The sequence below is a fragment of the Parus major genome, chromosome 4A, assembly GCF_001522545.3.
Source record: "Parus major isolate Abel chromosome 4A, Parus_major1.1, whole genome shotgun sequence".
NCBI classification, from domain to species: Eukaryota; Metazoa; Chordata; class Aves; order Passeriformes; family Paridae; genus Parus; species Parus major.
In genome coordinates, this window is record NC_031772.1 from 19,586,846 (window position 1) to 19,608,117 (window position 21,272).

Consider the following 21,272-nt stretch of genomic DNA (forward strand, 5'->3'; position numbering starts at 1 on the left):
CCCAGCCAAGGGCAGGGGGGATGGACAGCCACCTCCGCGACAGCCAAAGGGGGCTGCCAGCCCCAGGAAACCTTCACCTGGCCGCCCGAGCCCTGGTAATCACAGGAGGGTCCGCTGGCACTGCCCACAGCCCCCACGCCGGCTGGCACAGCCCGCGGCAGAGGCGGTGGGTGCCAGTCCTCCCCAGGGGACCCTCCAATCGCCCCCCTTGCTGTGGCTCCCAGAGCCGCCGGGAAGGCGCGGGATGCTCCATCCCGCTCCACCTCCAGCACCCGCGGCAGGGATGTGTAGCTATGTCTTTAAGAAGGGCCTGGGCTGGGGTGGGAGAAGCGTTTCCATCCAGCCTTTCTCCAGAAACCTGGTTCGAGTTAGTGCGAGCGAGCGACTGCCAGAGCTGGCGCTGTGGCCGTCTCCCGCTCCCGGCCAGGGCAGCGCCGGTTCCCCGCGGCCGTGGGGGCTCGGGGCACCCGCTGAGGTGCGGGGCAGCTGCCGCACCCCGGGCCCTGCGCCCGCCGGGGACACCAACGGGAGGAGGCGGAGTTGGGTAAGTCGGAGTTTTGTCCGTGCCCCGCCCCGGGAGGGCCCGGCAGCGCCGCGGGACGAGGGCAGGGAGTGGTGGCTGCAGGACAGGGTGGCTGTCACCGCAGGTGGGTGCGGGCAGCAGCGGCCCGGGCTGGCACAGCTCGGCTCCCGCTCCTGCCCTGCACCGAGGGCCGGGGGTGGCGGGAGCCCAGCGCCCATCGCGGGAGGTTGGCACAGGACACAGCGATGGTGGCAGAGCCCCGGGAGGGGTGCGGTGCCCTCTGCTCCCTGCCCGTGCCCGTGCCCAAGGACTGGATGTGTCCCTCCTCTTCCTCACCCGCTCGGGCTGGGACAGGAGGCCTCCGCGGAGCCCCCAGGGGAGGAAGGTGCACGGCGTGTCCCGCAGAGGGGAGCCGGGGCAGTGCCAATGGCACCCCTCGCAGCCCGTCTCCCGTCAGAGGCCCGTAAATGACAGCTACAAGTGACGGTGCCGGGGCACAGCCTGGCTCCGCGCTGCTCCCTGGCACAGCTGTTTCGGGGGACAAAAGAGGAAGCCCTGCGGGCGTGGGTGCAGGTCGTGGGGTTGTCAGGGCTGGGGCACCCCTGGCTGACCCCGCACACAGCTCCGTGCCGAGCTCGCACGCTGCCGGGCTGTAGCGGAGCCGGGTGACCGCATCCTGCGGCCCTGGAGCAGCGGGAGCAGGGAGGGCAGCCCCGGCCGGGCCCGGGCTGGGCAGGAGGGTCAGGCCCCCAGCGCAGTCAGCAGGACACAGCGAGGAGTTTGGTGCACTGAAGGAATCCCAGGAATGCAGAGCCTGGAGGGGATTCGAGGTGGCACGAAGGTGTCACGGCAGCTCCAGCCCTGCACGCAGATCCCCTCCCAGGCCTCGGGGGACAGCTCGGGGGTCACCTTCAGCGGCCAGCACAAGGTGTTGTGGGGCTCGGTGCCCCAGCTCTGCCCTCCAGCTTGGCGGGGACCCTGCCGGTGGCTCTGCCGGGACGTGGCACCTCTCAGGGTCCGGGACAGCCCCGGGAGCGACTCTGCACGGAGCCGGCGGGGGCTGCGAGCCCTGGCCCCGCTCCCCGGCTCTGGCCCGGCCCCAAGCCGTTGTTCTCCAATGAGCTCATCTGCCTGGCTGATTGTGAGCTTTAACATGGCCTCTTGGCCCGAAAATAACCGGCTCGGCCACTTAGCGAATGTTTATGGCTCCTTCATAGCTGGGTTCTCTGCCAGGAGAGGGTCTGCTCCGGGAGCGCAGAGCGGAGCCGCGGCACCGGCACTTCCCCGCCCCTTGGGCCGGGCACGGTGAGCCCGGGGTCCTGGAGGAGCCCCCCGGCTCCGGCTGGGCTCCCAGGAGCCGCGGGGCCAGGACAGTGCGGGCAGCCGTGCGTGCCCGGGGCCTGGAGGGGATGCGGGGTCTGGGGCTGCCGTGGTGACACGAGTGACAAGGTGACAAGAGGCTCGGAGTGACGGGAACCTGGCGTGGCTCCCCAGGGCAGGGAGCGGAACAATGGCCCCACGCCCCACAGTGGGGCTGTTCGTGCAGGGGCCGCTGCCCCCCGCCTGACACCGTGTGCGGGGCTCGGCTGGGGCTCGGGGAAGGGACGGGGAGTATTTTCTTGATGGAATTTCTGCCAACCGCCCCCAACTCGCCCCAGCCCTTCACCTCCCCGGGGAGCGCAGAGGCTGGGCGAGGTGGGTGGGAGGCAGCCTGCGCTGCCTGCAGCCCCGTGCCCGGGTCTCTGGGAGCTGAGGCGGTGGCACAGCCCAGAACAGGAGCGCAGCATGGGCAGCAGGGTGCCACCGCGGGGCCCCCGCACCGCTGCGGCTGTCACACCCACCTGCTCCCACATCAGTCACACAAACTGCTCCTTGCACCAAGTACTGATCCAATTTGTGGCTGTTTCCATAACAACCTCCCAGCGCTTTCTGGTCCTTTCTGTTGCTATCTGGATGCCGAGATCCGATGTGTCAGGGATGCTCTGTCCTGGGACGCAGCGGCTGGGCTGAGCCATCCCGATCCCTCTTGGCTGCCAGGGGTGAAGGGCTGTGCACGTGGGAGGTCTTGGCATGCTGGACAGGTTTCCCCACTCTGGGAAGGGTTTTTTTCCCGTGAGATACGGTGGTTTGGGCCAGGGGAAGGAATGCCGGGGCAGTAGCTGATCCAGGACTCCTGGGGGTCCCTGCATGCAGCTGAGCTTTGTGCAGTCATGGCACCGCCCAGGACACTCAGTGTCAGGAATGGGGACCTTGGAGGCACTGGCAGACAGAGACGACCCTGCTTCTCCTACCTGAGGTGACATCACCCCCAGGCCTGGCTCTTGCAACGTCCTGCAGCTCTCACACAGCGTTCCTGATCGAACCCAGCCCCAAAGCTCTTCCCAAACCTTCCATTTCTCTCTGTGCGTGGCCGCAGCAGCTCTTGGAGCTGACCTCTGCCTCCTGTCAGAGATCCCCGACTCCTCGCCTCCATCCATCCCCTGCACAGTCACCCCCCGACAGGGCCAGCGTTGGGGTCCCCAGCCAGCCCCAACACCCCCGGTGTGCCCAGCCCCAGGGCCTCACACGCAGCCCCATTGCCTCAGGGGTGCCCAGCCCCGGCACCCCCTCACCCCCACCACCCCGGGGGCTGTCCGGTCCCAGGACCCCCTCCACTCATCCCTTAACCGAACAACTCCCCAGGGGCTACCCAGCCCGAGGGTCCCCAACCCAACCCCGTCACCCTGGGGGCTGTCCAGCCCTGGTGTTCGGAGGGTGCCCGGCCCCGCCCTACGATCACCCCCTTACCCCACAGCCCCGTCTCCTCGGGGGCTGTCCAGCCCCGGTACCGCCATCCCCCTCACCGCAGCGCTCTCCCCCCAGCCCATCCCCATCACCCCGGCGTTCCCGAGCCCCGCGCCGCCCCCGCCCGGCCCCCGCAGCCGCCGCCATTGGGCGCCCGTTCGGCTCCGAGGGGGCGGCGGGGGCCGGTGCCGGTGCCGGTGCCGGTGCCGCCCGGCGCGGCTCGCCCGGGCTCGGAGCGGAGCGGAGCGATGCGGCCCGGCCCGGCCCGGCCCCGCGGCTCCTCCCCGCACGGCGCGGCGGGCCCGGCGGGGGGCGGCCGGGGGGCGGCCCGGGGGCGGCGGCGCTCGGAGCCCGGGCCGGGCGGCGGCGGAGGATGGGCAACGCGCAGCGGAAGGGGCCGCGCAGCCAGCGGCGGGGCAGGATGCGCTCGGCAACAGGTACCGAACCCGCGGCCCCGCCGGCCCCGCGACCCCCGGCTCGGCCGCGGGCAGGGGGCGGCTCGGGCTCGGCTCGGGCTCGGCTCGGCGCTCCTCGCTCCCGGTCCCGGTGGGTCGCTTGGAGGACACGGGCAGAGGTCACCCCGACCGAGGCTCGGCCTCCTGACGGGGACGGCGCGGGATGGGGCTGGCGGTGGGGCCACCACGGTTCCCCGGCGTGTGGGACAGGTGCTGGGCTGTCCGAGCTGCGGAGAGCCAGCTCGGGGTTACAGGGAGCCAGCCCCAGGCAGTGGGGAGCCAGCTCGGGGATACAGGGAGCCAGCCCCAGGCAGTGGGGAGCCAGCCCGGGGATACAGGGAGCCAGCCCCAGGCAGTGGGGAGCCAGCCCCGGGTTACAGGGAGCCAGCCCCAGGCAGTGGGGAGCCAGCCCTGGGCACAGGGATCCAGCCCCAAGGTGTGGGAAGCCAGTCCTGGGCATGGGGCTGCAGTGGGGAGCCTGCCCTGGGGACAGGGTGCAGCCCCGAGGTGTGGGGAACCTGCCCTGGGGACAGGGTGCAGCCCCGAGGTGTGGGGAGCCTGCCCCGGCAGTGGGGAGCCCCTGTAGTCGCCCCCCCGGGCAGGGAGCCCAGCGCAGCCCCCACACCCAGCTCCCTTCTCCCACACATCACAGTGCTGGTGGGTGTCTGGGGGCTCTTGTACCACCAACAATCTCGGGGAGGCGGACAGCCCTGCAGCTCTGCAGGGAGCTTCCTGAGGGGGAGCAGAGGGAGCAGAGGACTCGCTTGGAGCTGGGAGCGGGCGGTGAGGGCAGGTGCCCTCTGAGGAAGCAGGGTCAGACAAGCAGGACCTGTCTGGTCACCCCTTTGTCCTGGTCCAGGCAGTTCAGCAACCCTCCCCAGTGCTCCAGCTCTTCTTCCAGCCCAGCTCCTGGGAATGCCAGAAGAGCCAGGAAGGAGCTGGGGTCGGCCACAACTCCTGGCACCAGGCCCACCAGAGCCCTGGAGTCCCAGAGTGCGGCACGCCGGGCTCTGCTGGCCCAGCTCCTCTGCCCTTGCCCTGCCTGCTGCCTTGGGAGCAGGACACAGCAGTGTGGGCAGCAGCAGGGAACTGCCAGCCCTGGGAGAGACCTCAGGAAGATTGCTTAGAAACTGCAGGAGAGCGGGGACTGCTTGTCACAGCCCAAATGACTGTCACAGCTTAATAATCAGTGGGCAGAGAGGGTGGCAGCACAACCTGACGCTGCCTAATTTTGCAACCGCTGTTGTAGCAGTGGGTGCAAAGCACCGAAATGGGACACAAGAACTTCGGGTTGCACAGGAGGGGACCGGGAGAGAGGCTGAGCTGAGGGTGGGAGGGGGTGAGAGAGGTGGGGCTGGCCGGTATCCATCACATGGCCCTTGGCTCCCCTCCTGGGGCACGGGAAGCGGGCAGGGACCGAGGGGCTCGGGGGGACCAGGGAGGCAGTGCCTGGAGCAGGGGTGCTGCCCTGCAGGTCGCAGGAGATGAGGGATGCTGTGCCAGCCCTGCTCACCACGGTGCCCTTGGCTCCCGTCTGCGGGCATGGGAGATGAGCAGTGCCCAGACCATCGGGTGCTGCTCTGCTCCCTGCCCACCTCTCCCACCTGGTGCTGCTCAGAGGGAGAATTAATCACACTTCTGGATTGTCAAAGGAATTCCTGGAGCCGCAGGAAGGGCCCAAGGGGGATTGTGGGGCCAGGCCCTGGCCAGGGCTGGTTCATCTCTGTCCTCAGGTCACAGTTCCCCACCAGCCTGGAGATGTCCAGCAGATCTCCCTCAGGTTCCTGTCTCCCTGGGGAGACCTGCATCCGGCTGCTGGGGGGCAGGGAAGAGGGGGATTTGGCACTGCATGGATCAAAACTCATCTTGGGCGTAAATCTTGAGCAAAACTTGGACACTCGCTGGGCTGCTGGGACCTCAGTGCCTGGGGCATTCCTGAGCAGTTGCACACAGGCTTCCATGCAGAGGTGGCAGCAGGTCCAGGCTGGAGCTCATCTGCCGAGGGGAGGGAGCTGAGGCTCCATAAGGAGCAGCCCTGTGGTGGTGTGAGATGTTCCTGAATGAAGCCTGCGCTTGGGGCAGCATTCTTGGTTCTGCTGCAGCCCTGGCTGCCAGGAGCCTCCATCCTCTGGGAGAAGCTCAGGCTCACGACAGCTCAGCCTTACAAAGCCCTGGGGCACTGGGAAAGTGGTCCCCAAAGAGCCTTTGCTCCAGGCTTTGGAAGGAGCTGAAGCGAGAGGAAGCTCTGGGAGCTCTGGCAGCTCCCAGGGCAGAGCCAGGGGGTTCAGAAGGGTTCTGTTAGCTGGAAGGACTGGGGGAGCTGGCAGGCAGCAGCTCAGCCAGGCCAGGGGCAGCCACAGGCTGCAGGTGCTGTTGGTTTCCCTACTGAAGTCTTTTCCCATGTGGTTGCTCCATGTAGGAACAGCCACGCTCTGCTGGGAGGACAAACCCCCACGTGCTGTGTCCCCCCAGGTCACCCACCACTCTCAGACGGTGCTCCAGCCACAGCTGGGGGATATTTTGGTTCCGTGGCCCTGTCCAGCTCGGGGAGTCCGGCCTGTCCTGGCCATAGCATCCCTCTCCAGGTGCTGGAGTAGAGGGATGTGCATTCCTGGGGGATCCGCCTGAGGGCGGGTGGATGTGGGATGGGCCGTGCAGAGCCACGGTCCCTCCACCATCCTTCCCTGGGGAAGGAAGAGGGGCCGGGGCCAGGACAATGGGCTGTGGCGCTGACTCAAACAGCCAGTTCCTGGTCGCTTCCTCTCCCCGCTGGAGCTGGAGGCAGCGAGGACGGGGAAGCTCAGTGCTCTCGGTGCGGTTTGAGGCAGCAGCTCCTGGGTGGCCGGAGCGAGCGGCTTCCCCCAGCACTCAGAGCCATGGCCAAGGTGGAGTGGCTCCTGGCACCCTGGCACCGGGCAGGTAAGGCAGGCGGCAGGGCAGGGCAGGGCTGAGGCGGGCACTGGGGACGGTGGGATCTGCAGGCACTGCTCGCTCTGCAGGGCAGGACCCCGGGCTGGGGGCAGCTCCTGGGCACAGACCCTCTGGAGGCCATGCAATAGCCCCCGGGGCCAGCGCTGTCCAGCAGCACCAGTCTTGTGCCACCTTTCCCAGACTGACCCGAGCTGTGGAGTGTCCCCGTCCCTTTTAAATCCTCCCGCCCTTGCCCAGCCTAGTGGGGTGTCTTGCTGTGACAAAGCAGAGAAAGACAGCAGCTCCCAGCCCCCGTGTGCCACTGAGCACTCAGCAGTCCTGCAGGGACAGATCCTGCCTGTCCCGGAGGTGCTGTGCCCTCCTGGCAGCTTTCATGTGCTGGGGGCAGCGGGAGGGAGGGCCATGGGACTGTGGGCCGTGGGTCCACACAAACATCACAGACACGTGGGACCCTCGCTGCTGTCGCTGCTGTCACTGCTGTCGCTGCTGTCGCTGCTCTCGCTCCTGCTGTAGCTGATTTCAGGTCTCAGGCCCCTTTGTCCCAGGGCCTCTGGCCGCATTCCCCTCTCAGGCGACTTCCTCGCATTGTCCCGGCCCCGCGGAGTGTAAAACCAGCCGGGCACAGGGGAAGCTGAGCTTTCCTGGAAGGACCCTCTGGAAGCAGCCTCTGGCACAGGCAGCCCGCGCTGGGCAGAGTGGTGAGCACTGGAGGCTTCCATGTGCTCCAGAACAGTCCCAGCCAGGCTGGGGACGTCGGGAAGGCCGGTGGGCAGCCAGCCGTGGCCACCCTGTGCCCAGGGGTTTCTTTGCCCGTTTCTTTGGCCGTGACGTGGTGATGTTGGGCTGCCAGGACCGGCTGGGTCTGACAGGTTGCCATGCCAGGCTCCCTGAGGCTCTCAGGAAATATTTGTGCCTGGAGTTTTGCTGGGAAGCACAGGAGAGTGAGGGTTGCAGTATGAGGAGGCTGCCAGGGAGCCCCGGCAGGGCTGGGAGGGGGCTCTGGGCACTGGTACTGCTGCCCATGGTGGAGAGCTTGATGCAGGAATCTGGCTCCAGCCAGACCCCAGTGCCTGCCCCAGTGCTGCTGCTCTGGCCCCAGGAGCAGTGGATCTCAGTCCCCTGTCAGGGAGCAGCCTGAATTCACCTTGGCTGCTGCTGTCCCGGGCCGGACCCTGCTGCCAGCCCAGCTGTGGGTGGCTCCCATCCCCACAGCACGGGGGAATGGCACACGGGGCTCCCCCTGGGCCAGCCTGGCTGGCCAAATCTGCAGCACACACACATCCCCTCCTGCCAAAACCCCCTGGCCGGGGCTCACGGCGCTGCTGGGACCGAATGTCCCTGCCCGCTGCAGCTCTGAGTGCTGTCCACTTTGCTGCTGGTGGTTTTCACAGAAACCTCACACAGTCCCACCTTCCCCCCGTGAGCTGGGGGACCCCCAGAGCTGCCAAATCCGCCCTGCAGCCAGCAGCTTCTGCCGTGCCCTTGTCTCCCATGGGTACAAAAATCAGCTGGTTCCTTGCTAAGCAGGGAGCTCGGAAGAACTGAGAACCTCTGGCAGAGGCGGTGTGTGGAGGCAGAGCTGTTTCACAGTGCCCGTGGTCCTGCTGGGCACCTGTGTGGGAGCACGGGGACGTGCTGTGCCAGGGACCCTGCATGGCCCAGCTGGCTCTGGGCACGGCACCCCCAAAAGGCTTCCAGCCCCTCCGGCCTCAAGCACCCGCAGGTCAGACACCTGTGCAGGTGGCCCTGCCTCACTGGGGGATTGGAGCTGTGCCACCACACATGTGACAGTGGAGGTGTCCTGGAGAGGCTCAGATCTGGACTGGGCTCAGTCTCTCGGCTTTCCCGGTGGGGGCTCATCCCAGGCACAGCGTGTGCAAGCGGCGCCCGGGGCACTTTGCTCGGTGAGCACCGCGGGCCTGGGGGTGTCAGCAGGGTTCGGGATTTCACTCCGAGCTGGCCGGGTGTCCGGCCCTGGGGCTGCCGTGCGCACGGACGCGGCTCCGCATCCCGCCGGGAGCTGGGCCGGCAGCTCCGCTTCGGCAGGGGGTGAGCTTGGGCCAGGAGGTGTTTGTGCGGCCGCTGCCAGCTCTCTCTGTGCGCTCTTTTCACTTCCTCTCCGCTCGCCGTGGAGCAGCGTGCGCCTGGCTCAGGGCACGGCAATGTCCCCGAGCGCTCGGGGATCGAGGGCAGGCCGTGGCACACGGTCCCGGCACCGCGCCCGTGCTGCTCCGGCGGTGCTGCCGGGGTCGGTGTCGGCCCCCAGGTTCGCTGCCCTCGCCCTCCGGCGTGCTCGGTGCTCCGGAGCGGCGGCGGCAGCTGCGGCTGTGCCTGTACCGGTTGCCATGGCTGCTGTGCCGATGGCGCATCGCCCGCTGCCGCCGTTACATCATTGCTGCCCGAGCTCCACGCTGCCACTGAGGCTCCGAGCGGCTCCGGACGCGCCCCCGGCATCTCCCGCGCGTGGGGAGCGAGCCTGAGAGGGAAAAGTTTGGCGGTGAATTCAAGCGAGAGGCATCGACTCACGACAGCTTCGGCCGGGATTGAAACAGCTCTGATGGCTCTGTCAAATCTCTCCCTGTGGATTCGGGATGCCTGGGCTGTGGGTGAGTAGGGATGCTGGCATGGAGCAGGGTGACTCAGGAGATGCTGAGGGGCTGGGGGTCCTGCAGGGATGTCGTTCCCGCAGCTGAGAGTGGAGCTCAGCTCCTCTTCAAGCGAACTTCCCTGGAATTCAGCCTCAGTCCTTTTGTACCCACCATGGCCACACCAGCCCGAGCCTGGACACTGGCTCGCACTCCGAGGCTGCAGCATCCGCTGCAGCTGGTGGTGCTGGCTCTGGGAACATCCCAGGCAGATGTCCATCGGCAGGCAGAGTAGGGGACACCGCCTGCTCCTCTCCGCACGCCCTGGGTTCAGGAGGGCGCCTGGTGCCAGCACGAAGCATGGTAAACCCACCAGCCGTGCCTCAGTTTCCCTCAGCAGCAAGGCTGGCCAGGCTCAGGTCGAGAGCGCTGGGGTTGGTGGGATGGAGCTGTCCCTGCGGCTCTGCTGTCCCGGGATGCCGATGCCCTTCATCTCCCGCAGGCATTCGGCGCGGGGTGGGAGCCCCTCAGAGGCATTTTGTGCTCTGAGGCGGTCTCTGATAAGCGTGGCAGGAGGGTCACTGCCAAGGGCACCGGCTCAGCTCGGCTGTGCTGTCCCGCCAGCCGCTGTGGCCTCCTGCCGGACACCCCCGCTTGCCTGGGGCAGCCCGTGCCCACAGACCGGGGTGGCAGCTGGGCTTCCTTGGGCACTTAAAACCTGCTCTCGTACTGAGCCTGCATCAGGCTGCTCCCAAACACCGCCCGTCCCTCGGGAGCGCTGTGGCCGTGGCGCTGAATCAGCACTGCCGGCTCCTCACAGCCCATCGCCGAGCCGAGCGCCATCCCAAAACAGCCCCGGAACCTCTGCTCCCAAAACAGCCCCGGAACCTCTGCTCCCAAAACAGCCCCGGAACCTCTGCTCCCAAAACAGCCCCGGAACCTCTGCTCCCAAAACAGCCCCGGAACCTCTGCTCCCAAAACAGCCCCGGAACCTCTGCTCCCAAAACAGCCCCGGAACCTCTGCTCCCAAAACAGCCCCGGAGCCAAAGCCTCGGAGAGCTGCTCACTCTGGAGCGGAGCTGTCCTTGCGGTGCATGTTTGGGGCATATGGGTGCCAGGAGAGCGCTCGGCTCTTCCCTTCTCGCCAGCTGGGGAACCGGAACCCTCGATGCCCGTGCCTTGGTGCTGCCAGCACCCTGGGGATGCCAGCACCCTGGGGATGCCCGCACTCTGGGGATGTCCGCACCCTGGGGATGCCAGCACCCTGGGGATGCCAGCACCCTGGGGATGCCCGCACTCTGGGGATGCCCGCAGCTCAGCAGTGCCCGCACTCTGGCGGTGCCCGCAGCTCAGCCCACACTGGCTCAGGACCGCGCGGTGTCACTCCGAGTCCCAAATGGGCACGTGGCAGCACAGAGGGGGAAGCTCCACGGGCACGGCGTGTTCCCGTTGCGGCCGGAGCTGTGCCCGCGGCAGGGCAGGGGGCAGGGGGCAGGGTGCTGGGTGCAGGGGGCAGGGTGCTGGGTGCTGGGTGCAGGGGGCAGGGTGCTGGGTGCTGGGTGCAGGGGGCAGGGTGCTGGGTGCTGGGTGCTGGGGGCAAGGTGCTGGGTGCAGGGGGCAGGGTGCAGGGTGCTGGGCGCTGGGTGCTGGGCGCTGGGTGCTGGGCGTGGGTGCTGGGCGTGGGTGCTGGGTGCAGGGGGCAGGGTGCAGGGGGCAGGGTGCAGGGCGCAAGGTGCTGGGTCCTGGGCGCTGGGTGCTGGGCGTGGGTGCTGCCGCGTTTCCGCCGCGCCCAGCCTTTGGTGCTGTGGTTTGTGCACGGGGTCGGTGCCCGGGTGGGTGCCGGGGGTGGCTCGGCAGCAGGGCCGAGGTGCAGAGGTGAGCTCCCGCATTGCGGGGAGGGCGGCGGGGGCTGCAGGGGATGCTCAGGGTGTCCCTGAGTCCTTGCTGGGGGGGGGCTGCAGGGGGATACATGGGCGGAAGATGAGGAACGTCTTGTGCTGAGGCCAAAGGCTGGGGCTGGGTGAGCCAGGCAGGACGTGCGGCAAGCCAGGATTTGGGGTGTTCTCAGAAATAACAGGGCAGCACTGGATCCCCCAGCACGCCAAAACCTGCAGGCTGTGGGGTCTGGGCTCCACAGAGGTGAAGGTGTGGTCTCTGCCCCTGGCACTGTGGGTCAGGTTTTCGGGGAGATGCCCAGCCTTGCCCTGTGTGTGGCACACACAGGCACACATGCGCCCCAACACCTCCTGGTTGGTATGGAAACAAGTCAAATTATTTAGAGGAGGAAGAAGGGGAAAAAAAAAAAGGAAAAAACCCGGTGTTAAGGCCCGTCGTTATGGAAACAAATTATAAAAGTAACTAGGCTGGGGACATGGCACCTTGCTTTGGGGTGCTGGGCGTTGTGCAGGCTCCATCAGCTGGGGGAAGGGTGGCCATGAGGGCACCCAGGGGCACAGGAGGGTTGTGGGCAGGACGGCACCATGAGCAGCAGGGGGGATGCTCGTGGTGCACATGAGCTGGGCCACAGCTGCCTGACCACCGGGGGCAGAGGGAAATGTGGTTTCTGCTGGGGGTCCCATACCTGTTTGGGGGCCATTCCCCTTCCCAGGTGCACGGGATTGCTTGTGCTGCCTCAGCCTGGCACGGCAGGGCAGAGGTGTGTTCCTGGGGCCCGTTCTGCAGGTGGCAGAGGGGAAGTGTCTGTCACACACTGGTAACCGTGTCTCAGCTGATGGGGTGGGGACAAGGACCACGCAGCAGAGGATGAGCCCTAAATCCCCAGGGATGGGATCCTGCTCATTCATATCCCCGTGGAAAGCTCACACAGACCTGCTCTGTGCCTGCCAGGGCGCCGATGCCCTTGGAGACAACGTGCCAGTGGTGGCACTCCCTTGGATCCAGGCTGGGTACAAACCCATGTGCACCCAGAGCCCTGCAGTGTTCCCATGGCAAAGCCTGTTTGTGGGAGCAGCACTCAGCTCCCCACGGGGCCATACAGTGCTGAGCCCAGATCCTGCTCCCATTGGGGCGTTTCAGAGGGTCTGAGCAGTCCTCACAGAGGTTTCCTTCCCTGGAGAGCTTTGGGGGTGTCCAGGCCAGGGCAGGCTGTGTGTGTGAGCCCTGAGCTGCAGTGCAGTGGAAGATTTGGGTCCCTGGCTCCTGCCTTTGGGTTGCAGCTGCTGCTGCTCCACGGCCAGGGTGTTGCTCCAGCAGCGCGTGCAGCGTTTCCTGCACCCGGGCGCGGTTAGGCACGGGTGGCAGGGCTGGCTTCCTTCCCCAATTTCAGCCGGTTCCCTTCTTGGCAGCCCTCAGGGTCGGTGTCCAGCCCCCAAAGTGGAGGCGGCGATGAGGGCTGGTCCCAGTGGGCAGCAGCCTGCCAGGGTGGGACACAGCCACGTCCTGGCATTCCTGGAGGGCTGGGGTGGGATGAGCACCTTCTCCCACAGCAGCACCCGCAGGGAGCCACCCCCCACCTGCCTCTGACCCCGCTCTCTCCCACCTGCAGCCACCTCTAACCTGGACCTCGAGAGCAAGAAAGCCGCCCCCGCCAAGCTGCCATGGCAGCAGCCCGTGAACGTGTTCCTGGCAGCTGGGCGCCCACCGGGCATGGAGCAGCTGCACCAGGAGGCCCAGCTCAACCTCCAGAGCTTGCTGCAAGGTAGCGAGGAGAGGGCCTGGGGAGGGCTGGGTGAGGGGCGGGGGGTGGTGCTGCCTGGGCTATGTGGCCACCATGGGACTGTGAGCTCGTCTCCCACACGCATGTCCGAGCCACTCCTTGGACCTCAGCAGGCTGCAGGAGCTGGGTCCTGGCGGTCCCAGTGTCCAGCAGCCCCTCACTGATCTCTGCTCCCAAGTCACTGCTGCAGGTGCCAAAGCAACTGGGACCAGCATTGCCTGCTGGGCCACTGCGGCCAGCGGGGCCACCAGGGCACCCACAAGCCCCACCACAGCACAGTTCTCATGAGGGCCTCAGGGACCTGCCACTGATCTGCCTAACTGGATAAACGTGGCCAGTGGTTTTGTTTCCTTCCAATCTCTGGCCCAGGCTGTCACGCGGCCCGGGCTCAGATGCTCCTCAGGCATCAGATGAGATCAGCAGCTCAGCCATCCCCCAGCTTGTAATCTCATTAAGTCAGCCTGAGCAGCCCTGCTTTCCGCCAGTCCGCAGCCACCAGCATTAATTAGCAACAATTACAGGATGGGGACACACTCAGTTCCTGGCTGTCCCCAGTGGGGCTGTTTCCCAGCGAGACCCAGCGCGTCCCCTGGCTGTGCCCCAGCTGCTGGGATCATTGCGCTTCTTCAGTTCCCCCAGACCCTTCTTGGGGTCTCCCTCGCCTTCTGAGCTGCCTGTCCTGAGCAGGGACGGCCAGCTAGGCTGGGGACAGACAAGGGGACAGTCACCATCCCTTCCCGTGCCCCCTGCTCTGGGATCTGGCAGCAGGAGCAGGGTCCCAGGTGCTGTTTTTCTTGCAGAGGAGTATGAGGAGCAGTACACCGAGAGCAGGGTCACCGGGCAGACCTTCCGTGCTGCTGGTCACCTGCCCCCCGACACCTCCCCTGAACCGTCACCTCGACCCCCACCTGCCAAGCGCCTTGAGTTCGTGCTTATGGTGAGTTCTGGGGTGGCAGGGCGGGCAGCGAGTCCCTGTTTGTGTTCCACTGTTCCACCCTTGTCCCTTTGGTGGCTGACGTGCCTTTCTCCCCGTAGCCCCCGAGCCAGCGAGCGGCCGAAGAGGAGAGCACCAGCAGCGCTGTGCTCGGTGCTCGGCCTCCTGACACCTCCCTGAGCCTCCCCACCAGCCCGGACAAGCAGCCCCCCTGGCCCAGGGCCTTCCCCCTGCCCCCCGTGGAGGAGAAGCAGTGGCAGCAGCCCGGCTCCATCCAGACCAACATTGTCCCCATCAATGTCTCGGGTAGGGCAGCAGCCCAGGGCGCGGCGGGGGACACGGGGTGCAGGCAGAGATGTGCCCCAGCAGCCATCTGGGCCAGGAGCCGGGTGGTGGGAGGGGGCTGTGTTCCTGGGGTTAGGTGGGCACCGGGGCAGAGAGGGGAGGCAGGGCCATGCTGGTGTCCATCACTCCCAGCCATCTCTCGTGCCATCTGCAGCTTTGTGTGTCTGCTCCGCTGGCCGTGCTGCTGGCAGGTCTCACACCCCTGATGTAATGCCCAGCCAGCCAGGTCTGTTGTCACCTGGGCTGTCACCACAGGCCGTGCACCCAGCCTGTCTCCCCTGTGTGTCCATCCTCTCGGGGCCATCTCCCCACAGCACAGTCCTGTCCTTGCAGACACAGGTGTCCTGCTCTGGCCCAGGCCGGTGGCTGGGGCTGGTGGCTGGGTGAGGTGCCCCTTCTGAAGGGCAGAGGTTTCTCTCCACCCTTTCCCATCATGGAGAGCTGTGCCAGGGCCACTCTGATCTCTCTCCCTCTCCATGGCTCACGCAGCCCTCCCCAGTCTGGCTACAGTGGTGTGGGGTCTGGCCTCACCAGCACAGACCTGTCACACAGCTCAGGGCTGCTCTCTGTAGCTTTCCATCCATCCCACCTCCCTCTGCAGCATTCCCACCGTGCCTCCATCTCCGCTGTGCTCACCCCACATGGCTCACACCATCATCCCATGCTCCCACCCGTGTCACCATCCCAGGCTGGGGACACGCAGAGAACAGGGGTGATGGAGCAGGGCTCCGGCAGAGCTGTTTGTTTTGGCTACAGGGCAGCACTTTGCTAGGCACGCGAGTGCTCGTCACTCCCTGTTTAACACAGAGACCGCGATGAACCCCAAGTCCACCCTGCGGCGTAGACGGACCATTATTGGATTCCCTAACCCGTCCCTGCGAGACCAAGGTGACGGCAAGAACTGCGCCGGCAGCACCGGGGCAGGGCCGGCAGCCCCAGAGCTGCCCTGATGGTGGCACAGCCATGGCGGGGCTGGCAGCCAGCCTGGCACAGAGGGGCTCCCGGGGACACCCCGACCGCGGGGAGGTGCAGACACCGCACTGACCCTGTGCCCTCCCAAGGCACAGTGCTGGGCACACTGGTGACACTGGGCTGGCCGGGGCTGGCACGGCATCAGGGACAGCTCCTTTGTCCTGGATCGGGGTTCTGAGTCACCCAGACCCTGTGGCAGGGTGCCATGGCTGCGGGGCACACACCTGGCCAGCTCTTTGCTGGGGCTGGCAAGCTGGCCACGCCAGTGCCAAGGGTGTGCATGTGAGATTATACACTTCTAGATGTGTATAAGAGAGGCCAGCTCTTTGCTGGGGCTGGCAAGCTGGCCACGCCAGTGCCAAGGGTGTGTATGTGAGAGTGCCTGGAGTGCTTCCAGGCTGGATTGGACCCTTGGGAACAGCAGCCACTGTGCCTCAGGGGCTCCATCCTGCTGTCCCCTATGGAGCTGTAGAGAAATCAGAGCCAGCCTGTCTGTGGAGGCAGGTAGGGACAGGGGGAGAAGCCACAGCACCAGCTGCTCCAGAGCAGTTTTCACGGGGTAGGAGGAAGGTTTCTTCCCATGACAGTGGTCAGACCATCAACTGGTTATCACTGCTCCTCCCCTGGAGTCAGTCAGACCTTAGCCCACCACAGCCTTGAGCATCCCTGTCTGCTGGGGGTGTTCAGAGCACGGCTGCTGGCTCCTTCCCCATCCTGGCTGTGCTGTGATGAGCTGGCACTGTGAGCCACCATGTCCCTCCCTGTTCCAGCCAGCAATGCCTGACCTGGCTCCTCCTGAACCCCATCCTTGTCCCAACCATGGGGACCAGGGCAACACTTTGGTTGCCATGGGACTGATGTCTCCTCATGTGTAGAACCTCCTGCCACGGCCGCTGGTTTGTCCATGGCACATTCCAGTCAACAGATCTGTATTTTATGCCTGGGCAGAGGTGCAGCCTCGAGAGTGGCCACGGGCTGGGACAGAGCGCGGGGCAGGGCCGTGTCCCCGTGAGTGAGGCAGGATGGGGCTCACCAGGCTCTCTCTCCCTGCAGGCAGTGCCAACGGCCCCACATCCAGCACACGCGCGCCCATCGCCGAGTCCCTGTCCTGCAGCTTCGTGCCCGAGACCACGAGCGGGGGGACGCCCCAGGAGATCAGCCCTCGTCCGCCCCTCTCGGCCCCGCTGAGGAAGACCTTCAGTGACCTCGGGGCCCGCTGCTGCCAGCCGCCTGCTGCCATGGATGGGGCAGCCAGCCCCTGTGCCAGTGCCTGCAATGGGACACAGGGCACCCCTTTCTCCCCGCCCTGGAGCCCCCTGGGTTATGGGAGCCCCTCCAGCCTCACCACTGGCCCGGGCAAGGGGCCCACCTGCGCCTCGCCGGGCGGCTCCGTCACATCGCCCGGCCCGGGTTCCCCCGCCGCCTCCACCTCCTTCTTCATCACCACAGAAGAGCGCGTGGGCAGCAATGGGCCCAGCTTCTTCTCTGGCCCAGGGCCCGCTTCCCCCGCCGGCTCCGGCTGCATCCAGGGAGCCAAGGGGGATTTCTTGCCGGGAAGCCGAGAGGAGCCGGAGCCGGCGGCAGGGCCGGTGCAGCTGGAGGTGGAGCGGGCAGGGTGCCGCTTCCGTGAGCGCTCACTGTCGGTGCCCACCGACTCGGGGTCCCTCTGCTCCGTGGACATCGCGTACGCCGAGACCCGGCGGGGCAGCGCCAACTATGCCCTGGGCTACCCCAGCGCCAGCTCCGAGGGCAGCACCAGCACCGACAACATCTCCCTGGGGCTGGAGCCCGAGGGGCAGCGGCGGCGGCGCTCCAAGAGCATCTCCCTGAAGAAGGCCAAGAAGAAGCCCTCGCCACCCACACGCAGCGTCTCGCTGATCAAAGAGGGGCAGGACGGTGACGTGGGGCTGAGCGCGGCGCTGCCCAAGGACCAGCGGCCCAAGAGCCTGTGCATCCCACCGGAGCTCCAGGGCCACCGGCTGGTGCACGCCGACCCCCAGGGGAGTGCGGGCAGGGAGCCCAACAGCACAGCCGCCCCTCACCAGTGTCATCTCACGGACTGGAGGGCCGGCAGCGATCCCTACCAGTCCCTCTCTGGCTCAAGCACGACCACGGGGACCACGGCCGTTGAGTGTGCCAAGACACGGGGCAGCTCTGAGTCCCTCGTGTCCCCCTCAGTCTCCAGGGCCACGACGCCCTCCCAGCTCTCTGCCGAGGCAGACCTCAAGACCTCCTCGCCCGGCAGGCCCACAGGGCTGATGTCCCCATCCAGCGGGTACTCCAGTCAGTCGGAGACCCCAACCCCCACCGTACCCACCTCCACCATCCTCGGGCATTCCCCACACCAGGTGCGTGTGAGGCCGCTGGTCCCCGAGAGGAAATCCTCTCTGCCCCCCACGTCCCCCATGGAGAGGAGCCCCAAGGGCAGGCTGTCCTTCGACCTCCCACTGACTCCACCCGCCCACCTCGACCTCTCAGGGCTGAAGATCTCCCTGAAGGGCAAGACGAAGGTCAGCCGGCACCACTCTGACTCCACCTTTGGCACCAAGCTGGCCCAGAAGACCAGTCCCATCACACCCATCATGCCCGTGGTGACACAGTCCGACCTGCGCTCCGTCCGCCTCCGCTCCATCAGCCGCTCGGAGCCAGAGGACAACGCCGATGGCCCGGAGCACACGGAGGAGCCAGCACGCGTCCCCTGCCCGGGGCCGGAGAGGAAAGTGAAGCCACCCGTGGCAGAGAAGCCACCACTGGCCAGACGCCCCCCGTGCATCCTGCCCAAGCCCCCAGTTCTGCGGGAGGAGGGTCCCTTGTCCCCCAAATCCCCGCCAGGCACTGCTGCCAAGGAGAAGGGGCTGGCACAGGAGGCCGTTGTGGTGCTGCGGAGAGGGGAGCTGAGGAGGGGTCTGGGGGAGCCCCACTTGTCCCTGACCCCGGCGGGGCCCCGGCGGCTCTCGCAGGGCAGCCTGGACGAGCTGCGGCCAGAGCGGGGCGGTGCCGAGGGGGAGCGCAGGAAAGCCAAGGTGCCGCCGCCAGTGCCCAAAAAACCCAGCGTGCTGTACCTGCCGCTCATGCCAGCCCCAGCACAGCTGGCAGCTGGTGTGGGGGACCTGCCACCCACCCCCAGCCCCATCATCACGCTGGACACCGAGCCCGCCTGCTGCGACCCTGACGCCGAGGATCTGCCGTCCCCCAAGGCTGTGGGCAGCACGCCTGCCAGCGAGCCCGCCTCAGAGCAAGGTGAGGGTCTCCCCACCCCTGTGGTGGGATCACCCCAGGGATAGGGGCTCCCCATGCTGCACAGGGCGCTCACTGCTGTCTCCTCCCTGCCCACAGGCAGCTCAGCAGAAGCCAGCACGGAGGAGAAGAGCTTTGCCAGTGACAAGACGGCCGAGTCCATCGTGGAGGAGGATGATGAGGTGTTCACAACGTCCCGCACCACAGAGGATCTCTTCACGGTGATCCACAGGTAAGGCTGGTGCATGTACTGGATGGGACAGCCCCTGTGCCCACTGAGTCCCTGCCCTGCCACAGCCCTGGGTGTAGTGTCCCCCCACCACGACACCCCCATTTTCCATACTGGGACCAGTGTTCATCCTTGGGGACAGCCTGGTTGCTGCTGCCTTGAGCGGAGTGCAACCAGCGGGGAAGCTCCAGATCAGTCCTTGCTGCCAGGAGCACCACCTGCCATGCTCATGTTGTCAGCTTGCCCCAGCAGAGCAGGCTGGGCACTACCATGCCCCTGGCTCTGGGAGCTCACCCCAGCCCCAGACTGCTCCCATGTCCCTTTGGTGCCTAGGTCGAAGAGGAAGGTCTTGGGGCGGAAAGAGCCTGGTGACACCTTCAGCAGCCGACCCACCTCCCACTCACCCGTAAAGACTTCAGGCTCCCCAGCTGGTGAGTCCCTGGCAGCAGCGGGCAGCAGTGGGAAGTCTTCCAGCAGGAATGAGGATTTTAAAGCCCTGCTCCAGAAGAAGAGCAGCAAAACCAGCCCCGGTACTCGGCCATCTGCCGCCGAACTGCTCAAGACCACGAACCCACTGGCCCGGAGGGTCATCACAGAGTTTGCCCCTGAGCTGGACGGTGCAAACAGCCCCAAAAGCCAGCCCTGACCACACAGGGGCCCCTCCAGCTGGAGGGGTGGCGATGGCTGCAGAGGGAGCGCTGCTGCAAAGGGCTGTCCTGGCTGCTGGGGAGCCCCCGTATCCTGCTGGGGGGTTCTTCTGCTTTTGTTCCTTACTTGGAGAGCTGCTGGCAGAGAGGCAGTGGCTGGAGCCCAAGCCCTCATGACTCTGGGCCCTTCCCACGAGGGAAGAGGCTGGAACTGGCCCTGGCTGAGCCAGCTCCTGGGATTGAAGGCGCCTGCCCAGGAAGCAGAACAGGATCACCGCCCCCGGTGTTGCCCCATGCCCGCAGCGAAGCAGCTTAGACTCTTTGGTCACTTCGGCATGTGGTACTTTAAACAGCTTTTCTAATGCACAGTGGTGGTGATGTTTGATTCTCTTCCCTTTGACATTGTACCTTGAGTTTCCCATGCAGAGATACCCTGGTTGAATTCAGCTGGACACACAGATGCACTTTGGGAAGATGCCAGGGGTTCGGCTGGATCTGCGGTCGCTTTCGAAGAGTCACAGGAGGTTCCCTGTCATTGGCCTGAGCATCCTCCCTGTCACACAGGGAACTGGCACCCGGCATCCGCAGCCAGCGCCACCACCTCAAGCCAAACCCCCGCCCCTTGAAAGCCCCCAAAATGCTGCATTTTGGAGCTCCTCAGCTCTCAGTCCAAAAACAAACCCCGGAGTCGCCTCCACTGCCAGCCCCCCGGCCTCACTGCACAGGGGTTCCAGCAGCCACCCCACTCCCCGCCAGCCCCCGAGCTGGGGGTCCTGCACCGAGCTGCCGGCTGGGGCGATGGGGGTGCTGTGCCGTGGGAAGGAAGCTCGTCCCCAGCTCTGCCGCCTGCATCTCCCCGACAGACCCTGCAACAACTTCTCCTGCTGCCCTGGCACCGGAGGTCCTGGGATGGTCCCGAGATGGGGGCTGGAATCCAGATGGACATCACCTGAGCCACCTCCCTGGTGACCCCTGGGTCCTCCCCAGGGCTGCCCACCACTCACCCCTGCCCACTGGCCACCAGGGAGCCGAGCAAGGCCAAGTGGGACACGAGCCATCGGGGCACGTGCGTGGGGCCATGGAGGAGGGTTTGCACATCCCTGGGTGGGATTTGTCCTCACCCCCAGCTGCCCCAGCACGGGGCCCAGCAGGCAGTGCCAGAGGCCGTGGTGTGGGGCCGGGGCAGGGTGGGGAGGAAGCACGAGCTGCGAGCACGGCCACGCGCCCAGAGAAACAGGAAGGGCCAGCCGCGGCTGACAAGGAAACAGGGTGTTCAGGGAAATTTCTGCTTCATTTCTTGATGTATTTCCACACACTCCAGCCCTGCTGTGCCGGGGGGAGCACTGCAGTGGGTCCAGGCAGCAGCAGGGCACCACGGCAGTGCTTTGGCTGCCCCACCAAGGCACCTGGGCTGCTCTGGGGGTCTCTGCCCCACCAGGAGCTCTGCATCCCCGGGGAGCACAGCCCAGGCAAACACTTCCCCAACCTTGCCCCCACCCTGGATCTGATCCCACTGAGGCTCCAGTTGGTTCCCCTCTCCTGTCTCCTGGTACTCGCTCATATCTCCCTTTCCTCTCCCAGGGCTGCAGATTTAAGCCTGTAATTAAGAGCCAGGCTGAGAAACTCAGGAAAAAAACAAAACAAAACAAAAAAAAAAACAACCACAAGAAAAAAGCTCTAACGAATGTCCACATTTCACCCCCATCCCGTGGCCCCAGCCAGTGGCAGGGTGCTGGATGGGGCCAGGGCACAGCTTGGGAAGCTCTGGACGGGTACATTTTGCACATGACTGCTCAGGAAAGCAGGGACGGAGCCGGCAAAGGGGGCTGGGGGCAAGCACGGGACATTGGCTGGAGTGGCCAATGCTGCCGGGGGGAAATGTCCAAGTGGGCCAGAGGTCAGCTGTGGGACACAGATTGCCCACGGCACGGAGATCCTCATTTCCCTGGCCGGA

General features: G+C 66.2%; 1 protein-coding gene across 7 annotated transcripts; it reads left to right on the plus strand.

Annotated features, from left to right (window-relative positions):
* Positions 1–414: 414 nt before the first annotated feature.
* Positions 415–19,703, plus strand: NHSL2 (NHS like 2). Of its 7 annotated transcripts, none has more exons than XM_015626748.3 (8): positions 415–544; positions 12,784–12,936; positions 13,755–13,891; positions 13,990–14,194; positions 14,990–15,121; positions 16,259–18,445; positions 18,542–18,674; positions 19,005–19,703. In XM_015626748.3, exons 2-8 carry the CDS (start codon positions 12,885–12,887, stop codon positions 19,315–19,317), a joined length of 3,159 nt encoding a protein of 1,052 aa, XP_015482234.1. In that variant the 5' UTR covers positions 415–544; positions 12,784–12,884; the 3' UTR covers positions 19,318–19,703. The 7 variants fall into 7 exon arrangements, with proteins under 7 accessions (XP_015482234.1, XP_015482230.1, XP_015482228.1 ...); XM_015626744.3 differs by lacking the exon at positions 415–544 and adding an exon at positions 3,650–3,744; XM_015626742.3 differs by lacking the exon at positions 415–544 and adding an exon at positions 6,373–6,681 and having other exon boundaries at positions 15,041–15,121.
* Positions 19,704–21,272: the final 1,569 nt, after the last annotated feature.

What these genes read in the sequence shown, in the direction of transcription:
- NHSL2 (XM_015626741.3), top strand. Translation starts at nt 6,408, where the DNA reads ATGGGCCGTGCAGAGCCACGGTCCCTCCACCATCCTTCCCTGGGGAAG. An exon ending in GCCTTGAGTTCGTGCTTATG is followed by an intron (nt 13,892 to 13,989) that starts GTGAGTTCTGGG and finishes TTCTCCCCGTAG; the next exon opens with CCCCCGAGCCAGCGAGCGGC. An exon ending in CGAGCCCGCCTCAGAGCAAG is followed by an intron (nt 18,446 to 18,541) that starts GTGAGGGTCTCC and finishes CCCTGCCCACAG; the next exon opens with GCAGCTCAGCAGAAGCCAGC.